The sequence below is a fragment of the Calonectris borealis genome, chromosome Z, assembly GCF_964195595.1.
Source record: "Calonectris borealis chromosome Z, bCalBor7.hap1.2, whole genome shotgun sequence".
Classification (NCBI taxonomy): domain Eukaryota; kingdom Metazoa; phylum Chordata; class Aves; order Procellariiformes; family Procellariidae; genus Calonectris; species Calonectris borealis.
The window spans coordinates 75,073,825-75,098,558 of NC_134352.1; the positions used below are offsets into that span (position 1 = coordinate 75,073,825).

The 24,734-nt window shown below is 45.1% G+C and overlaps 1 protein-coding gene across 1 annotated transcript in view; it reads left to right on the forward strand.

Moving 5' to 3' along the window:
* Positions 1–5,633: 5,633 nt before the first annotated feature.
* Positions 5,634–24,734, forward strand: part of PDZD2 (PDZ domain containing 2) — a 142,112-nt gene continuing 123,011 nt past the window's right edge. Inside the window, exon 1 of the mRNA XM_075137360.1 lies at positions 5,634–6,112. Coding sequence (XP_074993461.1) covers positions 5,634–6,112 — 479 coding nt within the window. The remainder of the gene's footprint in view (positions 6,113–24,734) is intronic.

Sequence of the window (24,734 nt, forward strand, 5' to 3'; positions counted from 1 at the left end):
AGGCTGCAAGATTAAATCACTGGCCAGAGAGTGGGAATCAGTAGCCTCAGAGGGATTCAGAGCAATGAGGACAAAATGTCTTCGGTGGAAATTTGTCCCCAGGAACAGGGACTCCTGTCCCCAGGACAGGGGACTTGTGTCCCCACAGGGCTGCCCATTCCCAGTGCTGGCCTGGTTTACTCCAGGCAAGTGTCAATGCCAGGGTGGGCATAAAATCGGAGTCTTTGGCACATAAGTCTTGTACTTCATGCGAGGCAGTGGGATTGTTTGGCAGGTCTGTTACCTACAGAAAGTAAGCAAGGGGGTGGCGACTCCAGTAAATTTTCTCATGTGGGTCTGGAGTCTATTTCGGTGGAAGTCAAGAGCAAAAATCAATTTCATCTTAGTGTTGAGTTTGCCATTTTTATCAGGCAGATCTATTTTTTCCCTTGATGAACAATTTGCCACCTTTCTATTTTTTGCTCCCATTGGCATCAGACAGACTGAGCTGCTGTTCTCACCGGCACAGAGGTGTTCAGCTCAGGCACTGCCTGTTTCATCTGGAAGGAATATTTCCTATTTATGCTTGTCAAGAGTCTTATTTCAAAGCCAGAAGGTTTTGTTTGAGAAAATCAAATCCCTTGAAAGTAGTGTATAATTATCTACATGATTATCTTAAGTATCTGCCGTGGCTCTGCAGTGAGCTCAGGGGCGTAGACAGGCAACCCGCAGCGTATCGATGCCCGCTGTTTTTCCTGTGGGGAGGAGGAATGGGGTTTTGAAGGCTGCCTGCCTTCGGCGGGGTGGAGCGGGCTGTCATCCTCTATCTCTGGAGGAATGTATGTGCGTGGAAGGAGAGAGTCCTCCAGCAATGTTGCTAAATAAATGATGGATGTGTTTTGCGTGGGTTGCGGATGCCTCTGAACACCCCATCCTGCCCAGCTAACTGCAGGATTGAAGCTGAAGTCAACATCAAGTTGTGCCATTGGCCAACACAGAGGAGATTTGGGGACTCTGGAGCTAAAACTGTGAGCTGCTTTCAAGGATCCCCAAGTTCTCCAGGCTGGAGACTGGGGCAGCGCATTTGCTCTGGGGATAGTTTGCAAAGGGCAGCCTGTAACATGTCCACCCAATGTCAAAATGAACCAGCTAAGAGCAAAACTCCTTAGATTATTAGGCCAAAAAGGGTCTCAAAGGGTAAGCTTGTCTGATCATGTCTAGAGCTTGAATGGTTTTGAACCCTGTATCGTTACTGGGAGCCGTACCTATGTTTGCCGATGAAGCGATGATGAGGGTGTCTTTGTCATAACTCACTGCATGTTACCCATTATACGACCTCTCACCGTGCTCTCGCTAAGACAGAAGATGATGCTGAAGGGAAAAAAGTAAGAGGGGTTGAAATGGAGAGATCTCCCACAGCCCAAGAGAGGTTGGCTCTAATCGTTGCTCCTGGCAGGTATTTTGTCTAACCCACTGCAGAGACCATGAGTGATGGAGACTCCAGTCACCTGAGATGGTGTCCTACAGTGCCCTGGTATTCTTTATCCTTATTAGTGTTACCTAACTGCTAACCTAAACCTACCCCGATGTGATTCACATCCATTACCCCACCATGGGCAAGGGGAATAGACTGCTCTTTTCCTCCTGTTAACTGTGGGGCATTTTTAAGTACATGAGGACCTTTGGCTTGTGTTCTCACAGCCCACCTGCAATGGTTTCTCCTTTTTAGACTAGCAGGCCCTAATTTCTAGAGTATTTCCTAATAAGTCACATTTTCTAGACTGGTAGTCACATCTGCTCCAACTGGGCAGTTTTGCTGCTGAGACCTTCCCAGCCCTGCGTGAGGCTACAGAGATACTTCATACGCCTGGTAGGCTTTGTCCCTCTTGACACATCCTGGCACAATGATCCTTTTTTCCCCACAACAGCCAGACTTTATTGACAGGAATGATTCACTACAAACCCTCCATCTCTTCCTGAAGATTTGCCACCTCGCCAACACTATCTACGTGTGATTTTCCTTTTGTAGTACTCTGCACTTGTCCTTGCTGAACTTTATCCTAATTTTTAGACAATTTTTTTTTATTTTTTGCCAAGATGATTTTACATGCTAATCCTGTTCTCCAGTGTGTCCGCAGTCACTCCCAGCTTCGTGTAATCTGCAGATTTAATAAGTGTGCTCTTTTTCGTCATCCAGGCCACTAATGAATGTGCTGAGCAGAATTAGACTATATAGATCCAGCAGAGCTCCGCTCACAGTGTCCTCCTGTTTTCACAGAATATCATTAATAACTACTCCCTGGGTATGGCTTTATAGTAGTCTCATTTAATCATGTTTCCCTAGTTTATTTATGAGAAAGTTGTTTGAGATGGTGTCAAAAGCTATAATAAAGCCCAGATAAATGACATCTAACAACTTCTCCATTATGAAAATAATTTGATTTGATATGATTTTTTTCTTGTCTCTTCTGTGTCTGCTGCTGCTTATATTTTTATCTTCGACATACATGCAAACTGTTTGTTTCTTTTAGAGTTTTTCAGAGGATTGAAGCTAGACTGACTGAGGTAGCAACCTTTTGCTGCTTCTTTCTACCCTTGAAGACAGGCACTGCACTTGCCTTTGTCCTGACTTCTGGCACCTTACCTGTCTGAGCTCTCACAGGTGACCAGGAGGGAGGTATCTGAGATGGCTTTAGTTGGTTTTGTAGGGAATTTAAAAGGTGGTTTGTCCCACCCTGCTGGTCTGGAAATACCTGACTTGGACAGAGGACTGATCTCACTCTGGAACAGGCAGAGAAGAGGATAGTATACCTTTATAGTGATAATGTGTCGTAGTATTAACTGTATTAATCCGCTGTGCGTAGTAGGCAATTTTAACAAGGACTAAAGCAAAAATCAAATCATGTTGCCTCTTTCGGTGTCATTTTTCAGTAACTTTCTCTCTATTTAAGCAACACTTTTCCAGGCTGTCTTCTTGGTATTCGTATACATATAAAGGGTAACAGATTTTTTTTTAATCTTCTGCAAGTTTCATTTCATTTTTATGCCCTGATGTTTCTAATATTTCTGTGTGTGTGTTCACACTATTTTTTTAACTCCTGCTCAGTAACCTTTTAGTGTTATTTTTTCTTGTCTTTGAGGTAAATGAAAAGCTCGTGATGCTGCCAAGTCTTCTGATCCTTCTTCTGCATTGAGATGTTATTGTGCCTGTGCCTTTTAAGCACAAAATATTGTTTCTTCGAGAAACTACAGCTCACCTTGATTTCTTTTTCCTTTAAACTCTTCCCCATGAATTCTTGCCTAGCAGTTTTTTTTAATGTACTGAAGCCAGACATTTCTGTTTTGCTGTCCCCAATCCATTGCATATGGCAGATTTCATCATTTCACAGGCACTCTTACACGGGTTTCCTCCCACCTTCTTACCCCTAACACATCCCTCTACTGATTACTTGACCTATCAGTTATGTGAGAATATTGCTCCAAAGGCACCAGGATTCTCTGTCTCCTGCTGCTTTCCTTTCTTAGCAGATACCTCATGCTTGTACTCTCCCATTACCATTGAGTCAGGTTATCAGGTAGCCTGATGCCTGATCCATTTAATCTTCTTGGTTTGAGGTTTGTTGTGCCCTCCCGCATGTTTTTTTTTTTTTCCCATTTTATTATTAACCAGAGAATTCAGCAGTTCTTCCTCCCTCTATGTTCTGTACTTCAGAGCAAGCGTATGCATCATCCTTGGTATACCAAGAGATGCTGCCTCTTTTTTCTCCATATATAAGCTATGCATCTTTATATCAGTATTCCAGATCTATGTCTTACTACAAGAAGTTCCAGTTGTGTCAGTTAAATCATCACCTTTGTCTTAAATTAAATCTGAGATCTTAAATAAGACCTAAGTTCTGTGTTAAAAGCAATATATTCACCAATGTTACATTAGATATCTAATATATTCAGAGGATTTAATCCTATTTCCTGGTCAATCTGTGACTGTATTATCACCCCTTCTTTTTAAGACCTCTGCCCAGGCTGCTTCTGTCTTTATTCTTTCCTCTGGTTTTGTGCCTTATGTCTCCTACCCTGAGTCTAACTCAGAAGTCCCTCACACTAAGCAATGGGCCAGTTCCTCCTTTCCTGAGCTGATATCCATCCCTGATAGCCATTGGTGTAACATCGCTCTGTTGGTGAAGAGGCTGGGGTCCTCCTAGGAGCATCACGCATGGCTCTCATGTGTTGTCCCTGTCCCTGACTGTCCCTGACTGAGCTTCCTTGGGGTCACTCCTGTCCATGTAGGTTCTGCCACGCAGCCAGGGGGGTGGCAGAACACTTTGGATCCAGCTTCTGGGCAGCAGCATTTTGCAAGAGTCTCCCTTTATGCTCAAGCTCTTGGGGTCGCGGGCTCTTGCTACGGGCTTTTCTGCCTAACCCAAGCCTTGCCTCCACATCTGCAGGAGCAGACGTGCAGGCCACAAGCTCGAAGCTGTTGCCTTCTTCTACTTTCCCAGCGCATAGCTCAGGGAGCAGCAGCCGCTGCTAGAAAATAAATCCTGAAAAGAAACTGGTCAACCACACTTGACTAGCGTCAGGGTTTTTCCTTGTTTCATAGATCCTAACCATCCTAGAAAAAAACCCTTTCTCACCCTCTCGCTTGCTAAGCCCCAGCTCTCGCTGCCTCCTGGCTGCCTGTGTGCCTCCCTCTCTGAATTGCAGGAAACTGGGGAATTCACCTGCACAACTCTTATCCTGGGGAACTGGGTAGCCACCTCCCTTAGATGCTTTACCTGCAGGGGAGGTTTAGTCCGCTGTAAGCCACCGCGGCCTGTAAGAGGAGGGACCCCATTGCCTGTCCTCATGTTTGCTGCTGCCCGTCCCTCGTGCAGCTTGGTGGAGAGCTGAGTCAGAGAATTGACCGGATTGAGCCTATCCCGGCCCGAAAACATGGAGGAGGGCAGAGCTGCCTTCAGCAGCGGCATCAGCCAGCTTCAGTTGCTGGTGAGGCCAGTGCTGCACCGTGCCCCCTCGGTGGTCCTTGGATTGGATTTAGTTGGAGTGTCTCCTTTGCTTCGGTGACAGGAGCCTGGAGCTGTGGCAGGAGCATCCCCACGGCTCATCAATTCCCCGTTTTACCGGGGAGGTCAGGAGCTAATCATGACCTTTTATTCCCTTGCTGAGAAGAGCAGCTGGTGCCCTCAAGTGGTAAATTGCAGAAGGAGAGCGGCTCCGGCCGTGCAAGCCCGGCTTTGGGCTCCTGCCCCGGAGGGATGCTGGGTTGCAGCTGTTGGACGCCTGCAGTGTTTTTGGCACTTCTAACCACACTGTTTCCCCCTTGCAGGACAAGACGGTGTGGTGACCGTGGTGGGAAGGAGACATCATTCCCAGCGGAGCGGGGACCCTGACAGCAGGCGTACCCGGACAGCCACAGACGCTCTCCACGGTGTCATCCATCGACCTTTCCGTGGGGCTGGCTACGGCACGTTCACATCAAACATCCTGTGCTTTTGGTCAGTTGGAGCCCCAAAAACGTCCCCGTGAGATTAGATGGGGCTTGCTTTGGATCTGCAGCCCTATTCCAGCATGGCCCCAGGGGCTGCAGGGGGCTGTGGCAGCTGGCGGAGGGAAGGTCCAGGGCTGCTGCCGTGAGGGGATGCACGGGGACGGCGATGCCCATCACACAGGACAACGCAGGGGTCTTCCTCCCCCTCCTGTGCCAGTGGCTGCAGAACAGCCGTCGGGAGGGGGCCGAGGACACCGAGCAGCAGCTCTGCCGCTCGGCTGTCCAGAAGCTGAGCGAGTACATCCAGCTCAACTTCTCTGTGGACGAGAGCAAACTGCAGCCAGGGAGCTGCGGGACTTCGGATACGGAGATCTGCACCATGTACCTGGCCCAGGAGATGCGAAAAACCGAGGTTCTCGGGTTGAGCTTTGGAAACATCCCTGCTCTGGGGGACTACGGGGAGAAGCGTCGGGGAGGCAAGAAGAGGAAGGGGCATAAGGGGCCGGTGCTCGATGTCGGGTGCATCTGGGTGACGGATTTGAAGAAAAACAGCCCGGCCGGAAAGTGTGGGAGAGTGCGCCTGAAGGATGAGATCCTTTCTCTGAACGGCCAGTTGATGGTCGGCGTGGATGTCACCGGTGCGAGGTAAGGGTGGAAGAGCAGCTGCCAGCGGCTGACTTTTGCATGTGGTGCAGGTCAGAGTTGGTACTGATTTATGTCCGAGAGCAGCGGTTTTGACTTCTGCTTTCCAGCTCCTGGGAGAGCTCTGGCTTCCTTCTTAAGGTCTGTAGAAAATAAGTAACAAATGCAAATTGATAATTAGTCTACATCTGCTATTCGTACATCCACTGGAAAATTTTGAGGGGTCATTGTGCCAAAAAATAGTACGTCGTAAGCATTGGAGGGTCTTCACTAAAACAGGAGTCTTCCTGGGTTTGGATAAAACTGTTTTCTTAAGTAAAAGTGAACACAGACTCAGCAGCACTGGAAGATTTTTTTACAGGTGCATCTTATTTTTGTGGAAGCATGTGAGTCGAGGGAAGCTTTTTTGACAGCTAAATGTTCTCTGAGACTTTTTCAAAGCAAGACATATTTGTGTTTTCCAGATTGGAACAACTTCATTTTAATAAATTCCCTTTGATTTTATTGCATTTGCCCTCTTTTGCTGTCTCCCGTCCCAGAAAACTTGAAACCCTGAAGAGTTCAAATCAGAAATGAAGGTTCTTGCAATGATGTGGATTATTCTTGCTTTTTTATTTCAGCTGCTGCATGCTGTGAAATCAGTTATTGGCCCAGCTTTGCTCTTTGTGGGCCAGCAGACTTGCTCATATTTCCCTTTGCAAAGGCAAAGACCTTTTTCTGCTAAAGATGAGGATGCAAATGTTCATTCATACCTGAGGTTGCAATGTACCGGAGGGCATGAAATCCTCCACCTCTTGCCAGAGGGGGTTCATCTTGGGGATTGGCAGTTTTGGAAACAAAACGCTAGTGAAGTGGCCCTTCTTTAAAAGGAAGCTCTCTTGATCTGCAGCCTGGGTAGCCCAGCAGTGCCTACAGGTCCTCAGGTCCTCAGGTCTCGGAGTGGTGATGGGGTCCATCACAGCGCAGAAGAGCAGCACGCTGCTTCTCGGAGGAGCCGGCTGTGGGCATCACTCATCTGTCTCTTCCTGCTAGGGAAGCTGAATCTGGCTTCTTTAAAGAAAAGTTATTTATTTAAATTCCATCCGATTGCCATGTAAACAGCAAGAACAGGTTGATTATTGCTGAGCTTGGCTCTTTTTTTTCTTTCTTTTCGTTTAGAGAAACATTATGCAGTAATATAATCATCAAAGCTCTTTGCTTAACGATATTATTACATTAGAGAGGAATGATGTAGGTGGTGGCATTTTTGGTGATGTTAGTGAGTGAGGGAAAATTATTGCTCTCTTCAGAGTTAGCAAATTGTGTGTGTCTATCAAACACAATTGCAGGGAAATGAGCCGTACTGGAGTACTGAATAAAGGTTAGTCAAAAGTCTGCATGTTTATTTATCTTTTGTCTATACAACTGTATCTCCAAAACACATGGGTTATGTTCCCCCAGACAACAACTTCCTATGTATTTTGGAACTACTACTCTCATTTTGGGCTATTACTCATTTACTGGAGGGAAGCTGTTAGTATTCCTGCAGATGACAGATGAATCCTTCATTTCTTGAGCATGACTGAATGGGGCTTCATTGAGCAAGTCCTGGGAGGACTGCAAAAGAATTATTTTGTCATGCATATCATTCAGTTTGAAATATTTGATTATGAATTTCATCAAGCATAGCTGCAGTGCTTGGACACAGCTACCATATACATCTAATCTTTAAAATCAGTGCTGAATAGATTTCCAAATTCAAACTGTTTTTGAAGAAAGCAGAGTAAGATATGTTACAAGTGATGACAGTGTGGTATAAACATGAGATATTATTATAATTTTGTCGTTGAGGAAACCCAACCACTGCTTCAAAATGTCATGTTCCTCATCGCCAAAAATGACCAAACATCGCCATGTGTGGGAATACAGTCAGAGAACTGACTGGCTTCTTTTTAACCCAGAACCTGGAGTTGCTTCCAAAAAACAAACAGAGAAGTGTTTTGACAGCCATACCTTTGCACAGCATTTTCTTAGTCTCTGCTCTTCAGCCAGCATCCTGGGGGGAGTTTCTAGGACTCCTCTCCAGCACAAGATATGGCATGTCGAATGTCAGAGGAACTCAGTTTATTTTCAAAGACGCTGAGAAAGACCTTCAGAAATCAGATGTGCAATGGAGAATGAGCTTCAGCTGCCACTACTGAAGGCAAAGCTTTGACCTTACCTAAAGTTGGGGGTTTCCAGCAGAGCCAAGGTCTTTCCTGAGTGCTTGCTGCTACTGCACATCACATCTACATGCTCCAGGATAGCTGGAAGTATGAAGGTAACGTCCTGGTCCTCCTAACAGGTCAAGGCTATTAGTAGTTGCATGATATATGGACATTCTAAACACAGTCCTGCTTCTCTGTAAGTGTTTACAGAGCTGTTTACAGCTGATTACAGAGCGCAATACTGAACCAAATTACAGGTCTCAAAATGTGCAAAGCACTTTGTGCTGCTTGCCTGCAGCAGTCAATAACAGTCCTGGGCTCAGCTGGATGAAATCTTAAGGTTCTGTATCAAAACAGTCCTTGCTGGTGCTGGAAAGCCAATATGCAGTCCCTGGCTGTATTTGGAGCCAAATTCTGCTCTGAACAGTGGTCTTCAGGAGGGTGCTCTTCTTCTTTGCCCCCTTGTTGGGAGCCCTGCATGCAAGGAGATGCAGAGCGGTACATCTACTGAGGGGATGGGCATGGGGACCTTTGCTGCATCTGATTAGAACTGCTCAAAAATCTGACAGTATGGTTTGAAAACTGATGTTTCAGAAGAGCACACCTTTCAAGGCACTTTTTATTCAGTTGCCCCCTCCTCAGAAGTTTGAACTGAATGATTTTTTATCATAAGCTGTTTTGCCCCTGCAATAGAAAGATTTTCTTGTTGGGAAGAAAACCCCCCTGAACGTGGTCACTCTTTGATATCAAAGTGCAATGCTCCAGTTTTGCATTTTCTGTGGGGCATTGCTGTGGTGAGACGCTGCCACTGCGGGAGGCTGGCTGTGCTCGCCATGGCCACTTTGTCCCTGTGCTGGTGGCCGTGGTTGCCTCTGGAGCATCCGCAGGATTTTGTAGCACCGTGTTACTCAGCAGAGTGTTCAAAACACTTCCAGGTGCTCCGACTGGTGTGTGGGGATGGCATGCTGTGGGAACGGGGAGCAAGGGCTGTGCTCCCTCTCCTCATCAGCCAAGGCCCTCAGTTTAAGTTTTTGGTAACAAATCCATTCTTTAGTAGGGTTGGGCACTAGGTGTGTTATGGTGGAAGGGGAGTTTTTCAGGTTTCTGTGCCTGTGATGGGCTCGTGTTTCTCTGGAAGTTATTGTGGATTTATTTTCCACTTGGCAGAGCAAATCTCCTTTATACGTCCTTTTTCTCAGGAAAAAATCACCCCAAGAAAACTATCCCAGGTCATCACAGAAAGCTTTGTCTCACCACACCCCCACCTCCTGGGAATGTCAGGTTGCATGGATCGATTGCGCTGTTTTACTGTGTTTCCTCACCTCCTTTCTAAAGCAAAAGTGCTGCCAACACAAAGTGCTGTTCAGTATAAGCAGCTGCTTTGCCTGGTGTTAGTAGGGCCTTCTCTTGGTTATGTTCATATGAAAATATTTTTGTTTTAATAGGAAAACAAATGGAAATGTATCCTGGCCCTTTGCCCTTGGCCAAGGGGCAAACATTTCTGTGGGAGCTCCTTGTTAAAATATTGACAGCACTGACTACACAGAGAAAAACAAACACAGTTGTCCTGGAGGCTGCAGCCTCCAAATACAATCTCAGGGAATAGATTTCTCATAACTGACCTAAAAAATACCTCCAACTTATTGTGGTGTTGAATTGGTTTCCTTTTTTATATCATTTTACCAATCTTCATGCTGCTGAGTGATGGATCAGGGCACAGAGGTTGAGACCTGGGTCTCGTTATCACGGGCATGGATGGGAAGCGTACGCTGAGATGCCCTCCGAGCTGCCTGGCACGTGAGTCCCAAGGATGGAAAATAAACAGCATGTAGGGATTTTGGCTGAGGGTTTTCTCCTCCAGCTGAGCTGCTGTGAACAGGGAGACAGCAAACGTGTGCTCAACCTGTGCAAAATGTGAGGAAGCCTATGGATTTCTCAGACACAGCATAAGTCTCACTGTGCTCCTGAAGTCTTGTACGCTGGAGCATGGACCCCCCTCTGAAGCATGGCTGCTGTACTTTACGCTGATAGTGGGTATTAATTCCCCCTTAAAATATAACAGGACTAAGAAACTAAGAAAGAGATGTTTTTCTTCCCTTCTTTTATGTCTTCAGGAAAGGTATGAGCAGACATAGCCACACGTGTTGAGAAATAAATTGCTCCGAAGAAATGAGCTTTATCCCAAATCCTCTCTCAAGAGCCAAAGACTTAAGCAGAAGGCCACTAATCCCCAGACTCAGCAGAGATCATTTAGCTTGTTTGTCCTCTTTGCTTTATTAATCTGAGCATGGGTTCGCTCAGTTTGCCCTCTGCACCCTCTGGTTCCTGCCTTTCTTTTCAACTTCCCCGCGCCAAGCCCAGCCTCCGCGGAGGCAAAACCCGTTCCCTTGTAGTAACGTAGCATCCCACCACTACAACTGCTTCCTCAACAGGCTTTCCAAACCCCTCATTCTCCTCAACTTTGCATCTTATTTATCTTCTCGCTCAGCTCAGTTTTATCTAAAATCCGTAAAAGATGATGGAAAGACTCCCACTGATTTAAATGGCTCATGTCCTGTATGTGTTTGCATGTTTGTCCCAACATTTGGGGAGCAATATGCTCATCAATACCTTCTACACACTGTTGGTGCTGAACAACAGAGCTGGTGTCTCTCGGTAGAAAGCGTGATCCCCAGAGAGCATACATGTATAATTAGGCAACATCCCCAGGGTCATCTGCAGCAAATGCTCCTCAGCTCTGGCTCTGCACACTTTCTTTTCAGAGAGATTGCATCAGGCTTGAAAAGACTTGGACAGAGTTTGGTGGTGTTGCCTTAGGAGGCGCAGAAGCTTCAGAAGTTACAGAGTGGGTTGTCCTGAACTTTTTTTGTGTGCTTTTGTTTTGTTCCATTGAGCTGTGAAAGCTCTGCTTAGAAGGCTGTACTTCATTGCCAAATGTATGGCTGTGCATCTCCATTTCATTTGCTGTTCTGACCGCACTGTAATTACAAGAGAACAAGCCCACTGTTTGGGAGGGAGCTCTGCTCTCCCCCCTCATCTACTGTGGGAACAGCCTGGTTTGGTGAATCAGCCTTGTGCCTCGTCATTTATCCCTGATGCCAAAGTGCCAGCAAGAGCCCTTTTCCATCCTGAGTGGGATTTTCAGCCTCGCGGGCAGCAAACATTCCATGCTTTCAGGTCATCTGGAAGCACAGTCAGGATGCAGCAGAACTTAACTAATTAGGAAACTGTTGGAATGTGCAAAATAGGGTCACTTTTTTCCACCACCCAGCCAAGGAGCAGGTGAGGCCTTCAGCCACCACAGTTATTTTCACAGCCTCTCCAGCAGTGCATTTGATAGCACAGAATAGTGTTTTAGCCATCAATAATTAAAAATAGAGATGTTCAGAAACACGAGCAAGGAACATTTTGTGCCCATTACTCTTGCTCTTTCTATAATGCTTGTGCCCTTACACACCAATTTGCAATGTGCATTCACACTGTCTCTTCTAATCTAAATGTGAATTTCTCTTCATACTCTGGAAGTCCAGTTTTGCACAAAGCAGGCTATGGGCTGAAGACTGATTTCCATGAGACAGGAGCACTGAGCTGCTGCAGGAGGAGGAGACGACTTGCGTAAGGTTACTGGGTTGCAGCGAGATACATGGCAGGTTGTCCTTTCCCACCCATACCGACTGATGTGCTGTGAGTCCTGGAAAGGCACAGCTTCTCCAATCTTCACTGAAATGTTTCTTCTCATAGCATTGGGCTAAGTGAGCAGCGTTCCCATTCTCAGAAGGGTTTTGGGGCTGCTCTGCAAGCAGGCGATGATCGTATCTTCTTGCCAACCTCATGTACCTTTGGGTGTGATGGTTGCTGTCCTGCAGGATGCACTAGGACTAAGCCATGACCCTCCAGAGCTAAAAGCATTAATGGTGGTGGCAGCTTAAAACCCGCTTATCCCCTGTCACTGGTAATCAGGCCTGGCTTGGGAAGGACAGGAGCGGCAGAGTTGAAAGATGATGAACAGGAGACGGTTCCACAGGCAGAGGCTATGCTCGGCATCAGCCTCAGAGAGACGGCTTAGCCGTCAGCACAAACCTGCCATCTATGGACATAAGTGAGAGGATAAATAGAAGAAACGTAGGTGTGATCAGCAGAGAGGCAGGTATATAACTCCAGAGACAGCTGCTGCGGTGGATGGCTTTGGGGCCGGGCCTTTTTTTTCCCATGGAAAACTCATTGCTTTTCTTATCTGATGTGACACTTGCCTCCAGCTCCGAGCAGTATCACATGCTCCTTGAAACTTATTTTTCTGTCTCCGTTCTATCAGATGTAGGCTAAGACGGGAAGGGCTTATGTATCAACCGCAGGCTCTGCAGCATCACTCACTGTTCTTGCCGCTTTCTCTGGATGAAATGTGTGACACTCAGCAAGATCATCTGGGCTTCCAAGGGGAAACACTTTTAACAGACCAGTACCAGTGAAAAGATAAGTTGGCAGGCACTGCCAGAAGGTTTGGGGCAGCTCAGGAAGGTTTGTAACTACTGAGACAGGACAAGAGTAGGGCAAATGTGATTATTAGCAGCAAACTTCACCCTAGAACTTCCAAGACTCAGGAGCCCAGCCAGGCTGAAGGCTCTTTAACAAGACTGTGAGAAAATAAAGATAGATGGAAAATGGATTCAAGCTTTTTCAAAATGCAACAGAATTGTTGAAATGTGACTGAAGGAGATTACTGTTTCTGCTGATGCCTAAGACTCTTTTCTATTTTTTAAAAAGGTGGCAAGGTCTGTTTTTTCCCTTCTCCATAGTAGGTATTATAGATAACTGGTGATCTTCTAAAAAAAAACCTGGCAAAACAAAGAATTGATTAATAGAGCAATCATTTTGACTGTGTTTTCCTAGTACGTTACTTGATCATTGGCATGGGTTCAGGCTAGCAGAGTAACTACTAGATGAAACAAAAGTCAGTGATGTCCTCCTTCTCATCCTTATACACATTGCCCAGTGGCTCTTTGTGCCATGATAACTGAAGAATTACTAAGTGCTTGCCAATTTTTCATAGCCTGGACTATTTTTGTTCTGGAAGTGAAGAGAAAAACACGGACATGTGGTAACCAGTAAACTTAGTGGTACCATCTATCTGAATACAGAGCCCAGATGAGGAAAAATGGACTAGAGGTTGGGGAATTCCTTCATGAAAACTCATGGATGATAAATGGAGCCAAACTGGTGTGTGACATTCTCACTGAAAATGGTTTCTAACAAACACACTAATTGTTCTGCTGAAAACGACATTTCATATTTTCATCTGTAGAAAAGTTCTACTAAAACACAGATTTTTCTGGGTTTCCTCTAGAGGGCAATGTCATATAAATATTTTAAGCAATTTTTGGCTTATGTCAACCAGGCATTTAGCCTGCCTTATCAAAGAATTAATGAGAAAAGTGTTACATGCTTTTTAGGATGTGTATATACGTAATATAATTAGTCTAATTGTTTCTTGGACTTGTTTGGTGTGGTAGCTAAACCCTTTAAGGAGCACAGAAATACATTGTGCATTTTGGGCAGATTTGACTATGCCAGAATGCAGAGAGGGAACTGCTCATGAAGACCCGACTCTCTCTCATACATGTGCCGCTTCAAGGACTTTCAGCAGCTACTCCTTATTTAAACTATTGTAAAAGAGGTTATAATCCAGTCCTCTGAGAATGAAGTTACCAGTTGCTGTAGTTGGTAGCTGGAACTTCAGTGCAGAGGATAAATCTGAATATCAAGTCTAAGTGGTCCATAGGACCTAAGAAACAGAAGGGTTTTGTGTTACTACTTATTTCGCTAAGAATTTAGGTATTCCCAAATTCATTAACTGTATTGCTGGTTTGACGGATGTTAGTAACAGCGCAATTTTCAAATTAATTGTCCACATGAACAGCTGCTAAAATTAGTATGAATCAAAGGTGGCCACTCTGGACCTTAATAATTGAACTTAAGGGATTTTGTATCCTATTTTCAGTCACTGTAGTGTAAAAAATGGCAAATATGGATAAAGGCCGTTTTGTTTTGTTTAAAGCTCAGATGTATAATTTGAAATACACTTACATAAGCACAAACTTCTTTTTTGTTGTCTCTACCATTATCTTCCTCCCTTCCCCCAAACCAACACTACTAAAAGGAAATTTGCTCTTAACTTCACAACATGAAAATGGCTTTAGGGAAATCCTTTTAGAATTAGTCTCCTTTCCCCTCCTGATGGTGACTAGTCCTCTGGAGCATCACCATTAATAGCCTTATTGGATTAACTTGCAAATCCCATATGTTTACTGAATTTGTGGGTTAACATTCTTTGTAAAATATCTCTTCCAAAAAAGTAATGGGCAATCTGCAGTTGCCAAGTTCCCTAAATGAATAAACCTGTTTGTTTTTTTTTCCCCAAACAGGAAAAGCAATTAATTCAAGTAAAACACTTATTCCCAAAAGTGCTCTATTTGAAAACGAGGGCCTGTGAATAAAAAGAGCAATAGTTGCATTGGCTTCAAAGCCAGCAGGCATTAAGTAGCAAAGCAGGATTTGCCTCTACTTTTGAGTAATGGGAGCTCTAAGAAAAATCTGAGGACAGAGCTCTTCTGTAGCCTTTACAAGTTAAATAGGTGAGAACTGCTTTTTAATTACTGCTGCTGGCCAGGCAGGACTTTCTCTTAAACCATGTCTTAACAGAAATATGGTAAAAAGCTTGTAAATTTTAAGTTGCTGGGAACATATTTTTAGAGACACCAGTAGCAACTAAATATTCTTAGTTTCATTTCTCATGCTGCATGGATCTGATGAACAGCTTCAGGTTTGAACCATATATTCATCACCATCTTGGTTTAGGGCTCGTGTTTGGATCTCGTTGGCTCGTAGGTATCTGACAGCTTAATGCTTAATCACGGGGGATTATTCTTTGCCTTCAGCTGGAAGGAGCTATGTTTGGGGCTGTAGGTGTGCGGGGAGGTTGATTCACCCTGAGCTGGGTTCTCTGTACGTGGGTAGCCCTGGGAATGTCACGCTTGCATGGCTGCAGGTACTGAAGGAACCACCAAGGGTTCATGACTTCATCTCCTGCTCACTCTCGCTGCTTTCCTTGCCGGTGAGTGGTCTGAAGTGCAGCTTTCTTGCACAGCAAAACAAAGCTATGCCTGAGGTCTCTGCAGTACCATAACACTGTGGGCTTTGGTGGAATTGATTCCCATTTGCCTCCATGGAAATGGGGAAACACTGCCTTCCAGATTTCTTCCTGCCACTCCGTATCTGACCCACCAATACACAAAATTGTCTCCTCTCTGGTCTGTTTTTCGATCATTGCTTGCATTTGGAAAGTAAGTCATATGTACAGCAGAGCAGAAAATTATTTAGTAACTAGCCAATTTCATCAGGATGAACTATGTGGTTAAAATAAATCGTATTTCAATAATTCACCAGTTATGCTGTGGAGAAAGAAATAATAATAGTTAAAAAAAGTGTACAGATGCCAAATGGATGAGAAGTTAACGGCTGGTGTACAGAATTCAAAGTCAACAAGGGTTTACTGCAGGGCTCTGCCTTTAAATGGACTCTGCTTTAAATAGTGTGTGAGAAAGGCAAAATCTCAGTGCTTTATTAGAATTATTTTGTGACTTAAATGCTTTCTCTGATGACCCAAGAATCAAATTATAAACTGTGTAAATGAGTTTAAGGGGCATCATCATTAAAAAAAAAAATCATGCAAGTTAGTAGAGAAGTAAATACCTGCCTTGAGAGAGGTGGATTTCAGAAGAGTTGAAAACAGAAGAGGGTAGAAAAAATTTAGGATGGAAGAAGGAGTTAGAAATTCATTAATTCTGGCTGGCTGAATAATAATCAAAAGTGTTTTGTCTAATACGTAATTAAATTAGATATCATTATCTATTAAAACAGTTCAGCCAGCTCTAATAACCAAGGAAAACAATCCTGAGTCCAGGTGCCAGCTCCCATACTCCCTGAGGTTTTCCCAGCCTCGAGGATATTCTCTCATTTAGTGATAGTATCAATAATAGTATTAAAGAATACGAGGAGGCATATTCTCCCTTTTTATATAATCTTCAACGTGCATGCAGCACACTTGGGACCCACTGGCTGTGTACTACATTAGAGGAATCATGCGTAACTTGGTGAAGCCAAGTCAAGATCTCCTTTAGATTAAAAAATGTCATATACCTTCCTATATACCGAGTCATAAACTGGTGTAAGAATCCAGCATAAACCCAATGTAAAGATCTAGTTTAAATTCCATGTAAAGTTTTGCCTTCTTCACATATTAATGGCATTTGCTACTTGCTTGTAGTTCGTGTTGCTTTCTGCAGCGAGCTTGTGCTGGTTGCCTGCTTTACCTTCCGTTTCTCTTCTGCATGCTTCTATTTTAAATCATTTACTTGTAAGTTATGTTTGCATAAACTGTATATGACTTAGAGCTATGTATCTAACTCCTGTCAGGGTCTTACAGCCTAATGGATAGCACGTGTGGACTTAAGAAGTGTTGGGTCCTGGTCAAGCTTTTTCCCCCCACTGCGAACAAGTCACGGCACCGGTGACAGGGAGGTGATGACAGCAGCTCGCTTTCTGCAGGTGCTCGAGCTCTCCGGGGGAAAAGCACTTTATTAAATGCTGGGGTTTACTGTGGAGCGTTTCTTTCCAGGTACCTGCCTGTCTGTTGGAGGGTTATAAAGTCAGAGCAGCTTCATAAGGGCTAAAATTCTTTGAAATACCTGTTTCTGCAGAAGTACATTTGAGCAATACAAATAAGCCCTAGCTTGTGAGATACCTGCCTGGTTATGAATTTAGCCATTATCCAGTCTTCCCAAGTGTCTCCAAGAGGCGTCAGTGCAAACAAGTGAGACTTATTTACCTGTAGGGTTTTGCTAGAATAATGACAGAATGGAAAAACTGAATTCTGTTTTTCCGAGGCCTTGAAGCCAAAACACTGTCCTTTTCTGCGCCTAGTGCAGGCTTTGAGAATAAAAAAAACAACCTTGTTTTTGTCGTGGTGCTCCAGCCAACACGCAGCTGAAGTTTGCTTTCCAGTATGGTATTTGAGGTTTGTTGTGAAGTGAGAAGGTCCAAAGCCAAGCCTGCTGGAGCTGCCAATTTTCTGGTTGGAGCAATCACTCCAATTTATAAAACTTTGCGTATTATACCCTCACCAGGTTATCTTTTAGAGCTGAAACAGTGCAAAAGTCTAGCAGGGCAGCTCTGGATGTGGCATGTGTGTTTATTGAGGACAAAGGAGCCAATTTGGGGCTTTATTGGGGAAAATGTGATGAAATGGTTTCCTGTTCAATGCAACTCTTATTTGGTGAGAACTTCCTTGCAAGTATGAACAGGCTCCTTGGGAAGCAACTGAGCTGAGGAGGAACCCGTATCAATATCAAGATAAGCATGTGAGAAAAACAAAAATAGGATTAAATATAACCGTATAATTCATCTCATGGCTGCATGGCCACGTACTGGGAACAGCCTGGTAATGCTGGGAGCATCCGTCTATCCCAGCCCCCAAACACAACCCTCTCTCATGCTCAATCACACACACAGTCCCCCTTGTTTTATGGTCCCCAGTTTGGCAGTCAGGGAGCCCACGGGAGACGTGCAGGAGCGGTCTGGGAGTTTCAGGCGTGGACACAGGGAGGAGGTTTGTGCTGCCATTCATGTTCTCCAGGGACTTCTGTTTCTAGGCTTCCCCAGACTCCTCTTCTGAGGACTAACTTTGTGCAGGGAATGGGACAAAAAAAGTGAACGTGAGGTGAGGCTGAGGGTTTCCATCTCGATCACATTTTGCCGCCTGCTCTTTTGGCAGCATTCATCAAAGTAGCCTGAAAATTGTGTCCTGGAGAAATAGCTTGATTGACTATTTAAATTTTAAACTTACTGTCACTCTTATTTTTCCCCAGGTCAGCTGCATATTGGAACTTTTAACCTTTAGATTGTGCCAATTGATCAAAATGTTCCTGTGTAGTTACCGAGGCCTGATTTTTTTTTCCTTCCAATTGATGGCAAAACCTGCTCCTGACTTGGGAAGAAGGCTTGGGACCTTACCAAATGAAAGCCTGAAACCACAGAAGCACATTTACTGTTCATAATGCTCCTTCTCTTTGGGTACAATCAAAAGGCAAATTATTTTTCACCCCTTATAAAATGACTTCATTTTTTTCCCAGACACTTTACATAATCATTGAGGGGGAAGGAGGTGAATCCCAAGTATTAGAGGACAGAGGCATGGTTCCTGATTTCCATACGTGTAAGCATTACGCCAGGGTAACTCGATTAACTGAAGAGGTGACTCGGTTTATGACCATGTAAAAGGAGAACTGGACCTGCAGGATGCATTCTCAAATATGGTCAGCTGTCACAGATTGGTCCATAAGAAAACATCACGGCTCTGAAAAATTAACACGAAGCTAAGGACCAGTCATAAATCTCCTATCCAACAAGATACAGGGATATCCTAGTGAAAAATCCAAAACGGGTCAGAAATCCAGGAAAGATCCTGCCCATGGAGCCCATAAGCACAATGCCTGAGGTCTGCAGTCAGGACCGGATGATACTGGTACACGGTGTGGAGCCTGTAACAGACATGTTGGACCCATCTAGCCCAAGCAAAAAGCCTTGCAGATTTAATTTGTATTCGTTGGAGCCTGTAGATTGCTTTAGCAAGCAAAATTGAGCCTTGGTGTTAAGATGATCTGGATCAAGAAATCCAAATTAGGATTCCTCCTTAAAGAGAAATGAGCACATTTTGGCACTGGTTTTCGTAAGGGTTTTAGAAAGAAAATATTTGGAAACACATGCAGTATGTTTCTGTATATTAAATCCAGTCTGTGAAATAAAACTACTCTCTCTGACTGCACAGAACGGTCAGAAGACTCCTGGAACAAAACCCTCCCTAAATCTCATGTATGTTTTAAGGAAGACTCTTGAAACATTAATAAGGGGCGAGCGGATGGCACGTTCTGACATGCGCTGACACATAGATAAAATGCAGGATGGTTGGTGATGCTTAAAAAGCAAAAAAAAACGCTTCCACTTTGAATATCATAAGGTACGGAGCACAGTGTATTGCATTAAGGGAGGCTATTCTAGCATAAAATGAAAGCCACATTTGGAACAATCTCTGCAGCCCTGGTGTAGGACACTGGGGAGACTAATATAAAATGACTCCAGGGTGGAGCACAGGTTGCTGGAGGGGTCAGCCTCTACTGTAACCTATGTTATTTTTGTAGTTAAGGAGAAGGGAAAAATGTTGCTTTGATAGGAAATCCTAGTGAGCAGGCACATATGGGCAGTGTATTTGCCTGGGGGGAGTTAACCCCTGAACAGAGAGCTTGTGTAGCCCTACCTGCTACGCAAGTCCCGCTAGCTGGGGTGCGGGCAGTGCAAGTAGTGCCAGAGCATCCTGCTGGATGGTTGCAGAGGAATAAAACGCTCTGTTCCCATGGCTGCTCTGAAAACGCACCATGCCAGAGCTTGCATTACTCCCCATTACACACATGGAGGTGTGTTTAAGTGTCGGTGTGCATCAGCAGAGGGGCTGGCCTTGCTCCCCTGTCCCAGCATCATTGTGCAGTCGAGGTCGTGGCGGGGGATGGGAACCGGCACCGGCCTTCCTCTCCTCCGGCCCTTCCCTCTCTTGTCTTTACCTTATCTCCCTCATGCTTTCTTCTGGGATGTGTGGTCTTGTCCAATTTCATGTCACGGCTAAATCACTTCCAATACTGCACTGGGGGAAGGCAGGGAGAGCACCTGGAGGCACCATCCTGGAGCAGGTTGCCAGCAACACCCTGATGGGGTGGTTGATCTCTCGGCCCAATTAATCTTCTCCAGTAGATTTGGAAAACCCAGCATGAGACATGAGCAGTACTGGGTGTGCAGAGAATCATAGAATCATTAAGGTTGGAAAAGACCTCTAAGATCATCAACTCCAACTGTCAACCCAACACCACCATGCCCACTAAACCATGTCCCTAAGCACCTCATCTTTACCACCTTTGGAAGAAGGGGCAGGCAACTCAAGAAGAGTACAGGGATCTCGTTAGGTCGTGCAGAGAGGAACTTAGAAAGGCAAAAGCTCAGCTAGAACTCAACCTGGCCACTGTTGTGAGAGACAACAAAAAATGTTTTTACAAGTATATTAATGACAAAAGGAAAGTCAAGGAGAATCTCCGTCTTTTATTGGATGCAGGAGGGAACATTGCCACCGAGGATGAGGATAAGGCTGAGCAGCTTAACGCCTTCTTTGCCTCAGTCTTTAGCAGTCAGAGCCCCCTGAGCTAGAAGACAGGGACGGAGAGCAGGATAAACACCCCATAATCCAAGAGGAAGAAGTTAATGACCTGCTACGCCACCTGGGTGCTCACAAGTCTATGGGGCCGGATGGGATCCACCCGAGGGTACGGAGGGAGCTGGCGGAGGAGCTTCCCGAGCCGCTTTCTATCATTTACCAGCAGCCCTGGTTAACTGGGGAGGTCCCGGATGACTGGAGGCTTGCCAATGTGATGCCCATCTACAAGAAGGGCTGGAAGGAGGACCCTGGGAACTACAGGCTGGTCAGCCTGACCTCGGTGCCGGGGAAGATCATGGAGCCGTTCATCTTGAGGGCACTCATGAGCCATGTGCAGGACAACCAGGGGATCAGGCCCAGCCAGCACAGGTTCATGGAAGGCAGGTCCTGCTTGGCCAACCTGATCTCCTTCTATGACCAGGTGACCCGCCTCGTGGATGAGGGACAGGCTGTGGATGTGGTCTGCCTGGACTTCAGTAAAGCCTTTGACACTGTCTCCCGCAGCATTCTCCTAGAGAAGCTGGCGGCTCACGGCCTAGACAGGTGCACTCTTCGCTGGGTAAAAAACTGGCTGGACGGCCGAGCCCAGAGAGTTGTGGTGAACGGAGTTAAATCCAGTTGGCGGCCGGTCACGAGCGGTGTTCCCCAGGACTCAGTACTGGGGCCGGTCCTGTTCAATATCTTTATCAATTCCAAGAAGGACATGGAGGTGCTGGAGCGTGTCCAGAGGAGGGCAACGAAGCTGGTGAAGGGCCTGGAGCACAAGTCTTATGAGGAGCGGCTGAGGGAACTGGGGTTGTTTAGCCTGGAGAAGAGGAGGCTGAGGGGAGACCTCATCGCGCTCTACAACTCCCTGAAAGGAGGTTGTAGCGAGGTGGGGCTTGGTCTCTTCTCCCAAGTAACAGCGATAGGACGAGAGGAAATGGCCTCAAGTTGCGCCAAGGGAGGTTTAGATTGGACATTAGGAGAAATTTCTTTCCTGAAAGAGTGGTCAGGCCTTGGAACAGGCTGCCCAGGGAAGTGATGGAGTCACCATCCCTAGAAGTATTTAAAAGACGTGTAGATGTGGCGCTTAGGGACATGGTGTAGTGGGCATGGTGTGTTGGGTTGACGGTTGGACTCAATGTTCTTAGAGGTCTTTTCCAACCTTAGTGATTCTATGATTCTATGATCTACATGTCTTTTAAATACTTCCAGGGTGTCGTTCTTGTAGTGAGGGGCCCAAAACTGAACACAGGATTCGAGGTGCAGCCTCACCAGTGCCGAGTACAGGGGCACGATCACCTCCCTGCTCCTGCTGGCCACACTATTTCTGATACAGGCCAGGATGCCGTTGGCCTTCCTGGCCACCTGGCCACACTGCCGGCTCATGTTCAGCCGGCTGTCAACCAGCACCCCCAGGTCCTTTTCCTCCGGGCAGCTTTCCAGCCACTCTTCCCCAAGCCTGTAGCGTTGCCTGGGGTTGTTGTGGCCGAAGTGCAGGACCCGGCACTTGGCCTTGTTGAACCTCATGCAGTTGGCCTCGGCCCATCGATCCAGCCTGTCCAGGTCCCTCTGCAGAGCCTTCCTACCCTCCAGCAGATCAACACTCCTGCCCAACTTGGTGTCGTCTGCAAACTGACTGAGGGAGCACTCGATCCCCTCGTCCAGATCGTTGATAAAGATATTGAACAGGACCGGCCCCAAAACTGAGCCCTGAAAAGCAGCTGAAAAGCAATGAGTTTTCCACAGGGGGGGAAAAAAAAAGCCCAGCCCCAAAGCCATCCACCGCAGCAGCTGTCTGTGGAGTGACATACCTGCCTCTCTGCTGATCACACCTACGTTTCTTCTAGAATCATAGAACTCTCTGAAGAATTCTAGAAGAGCCCTCCCGACTCGCAGCAGCGCCTTGCTGCCTCTAGCTAGTGGCTGGCAGGTCTTAAGTACATTTTTCCCCTATCTGTTGACCCTTTAAGTTTATAATGAGATGTACATTGCGTACTGTGTGTACAGAATCTTGTTGCTGGAAGATTCAGATTGCTGTTCTCCCGCAAAGAAAACAAACTCTGATGATAGCTGCGTTCCCCTAGGCTGCTGAGCACCCTGTGCAACATTTTACACTCAGCAGAACTTAGCCGAGTTAAAAATAGTTCTTGTTTTCAAAATATTTCTTGGTAGTACAAATGTCCTTAGGATACTTTGTGAAATGGTAACCTTTGGACTAAAGAGGGTAAGGAAAACTCAGAACGTAGTCTTCAACACTGCAAAAAAAGTTTGTCTTAATTGCGCAATACAGGAGAAAGGTTAAGAGCAGAGAAAACTGGCATCACCTTGGGGAGGGAAAGAATGGAATTTAAGTAGAGGTCTAAGGGTGAGTACATAATGTAAGATATTATATCTTTGTGAAGTATTTTTCCCTCGGTGCCTGAAAGATTATCTGGGAGAAAATGTCTGTCTCTGTGTAGTGGATGGAGGTCTTGCTGCGAGTCTTTGAATTCAAGGCAGGATAAAACCTGGCCTTTCACTTTTTTTTTTGTTTTTAAAGCATAATGTAAATCCAAGTTATAATTTCCAAAAACAAGCTTAGATAAGTGTTTCCACTTTGGGGGAAAAAAAAATCTTAGTGATATGAGATTGTTTTGAGGAAATGCATGTTCCTGTGTAGTCTCAAACCTGAGCCATACACTGTAAAGAAGTGAATCTATTAAGTGAACAGAAATTAAAATTAAACAGAGGACATTACCAAGAGAAATGCAAACAGTAAATAAGGATTGACATGTGGAAGATGGCTTGGTGATTTTTTCATTTTAATAACTGTAGCTGGTGTTAAATGTAGCAGATAAGGCAAATTGCTTTAAGACTGTGATTTCTACGTTATTACTCTCTGGTTTATTTCAGTGGTACTAGTACATTTCCTTATATCTGCTTTCTGCTCTCCAATCTTGAGTTACTGCTTTGTATTTTGCAGTTAAATACAGTATACTTAATGCCATATAAATCTCCACTGTTGGGTACTGATTGATACTGTATTATGCTGGTAATACATGTTTACCTGAATTAGAGAACTTCTGGGTGAGAAGGCTTTATCCCCTAGATCTGTAGTAACCTCTAAATAAATTCTACAAGCACATAAAGAAATTAAATAAAAAGTGAGGTCAGAGCTATAAAATGCCCATAGAGCTCAACCTCTGGCTAATGGGGTATATTTGGAAGATGTATTCCAGAAAAGGGCTTGTGGGGAGCAATGGGAGAGGGTTATCAATACAGTCAGTCTTACCGTGCACCCCCCCCCCAAGGAAACAAACAAAAAAAACCCAGTCCACTGGAGAGATTTTCTTAAAATTTCTGTTGTGAAGGCTAGTGAGCTTTCATATTTTAAACATCAATTAGCCTTAACATAGGAAGTTACAATGTAAGCTTTCTGGAACAAAGACCCTATGTCCGTATTTTCATTACAAATTACTGACTGTATTTTGAGTGCTATAAAAATAATAATTATGGATAAATGAATAGATCAATAAAATTGAGAGATTCAATCTCCCAGCAGCTCTCAGGACTGCTTCTTATGATTTGCTTTTCATCTTTTGCCTAAGAAACCCTGCCTTCTGTAATAGGAGAAAACATCTCTAACTAGCACCCGTGTAAGTAAGGAGCACAGCTGAAGAGCTTGCTGACACACAGGGACGAAACACCAGAACACACCCCACCCCACCCAAAATCACTGAAAAACATCTCATTTCCTACTATTTGTATGGTGGGAGGAATAAGCGAGTGTTTACAGATAATCCCAGTATAGCTCTTGCAAGGGCCTGTCTGCCTGCAATTTGCATATAAAACCCCGCTACAGATTAAGGGCTGGGTGTTTTCAGCCAGACCTGGAGCTGTTTGGAATTTTTTTGGTCATTGGCATTTTTCTGTACACCCTGTGAATTTGCGGCGGGTTTGCAGCCAGCACGAAAGGATGAGGGTGTAACTCCTAGCTGAGCCCTGGGTGGCTCTGGGGGGATGCTGGCTGTGGTATTCAGCTCTCCAGGGCTGTTTATAGTAGTTGTGTGTTGGAGCTATTAAACTTGCATTTTTTAAAAAAAATTACTTTTGTTGTGTGCAGAAGAAATGGTAAGGGAAAGGTTTTCTCTGTGGCATTCATCTCATA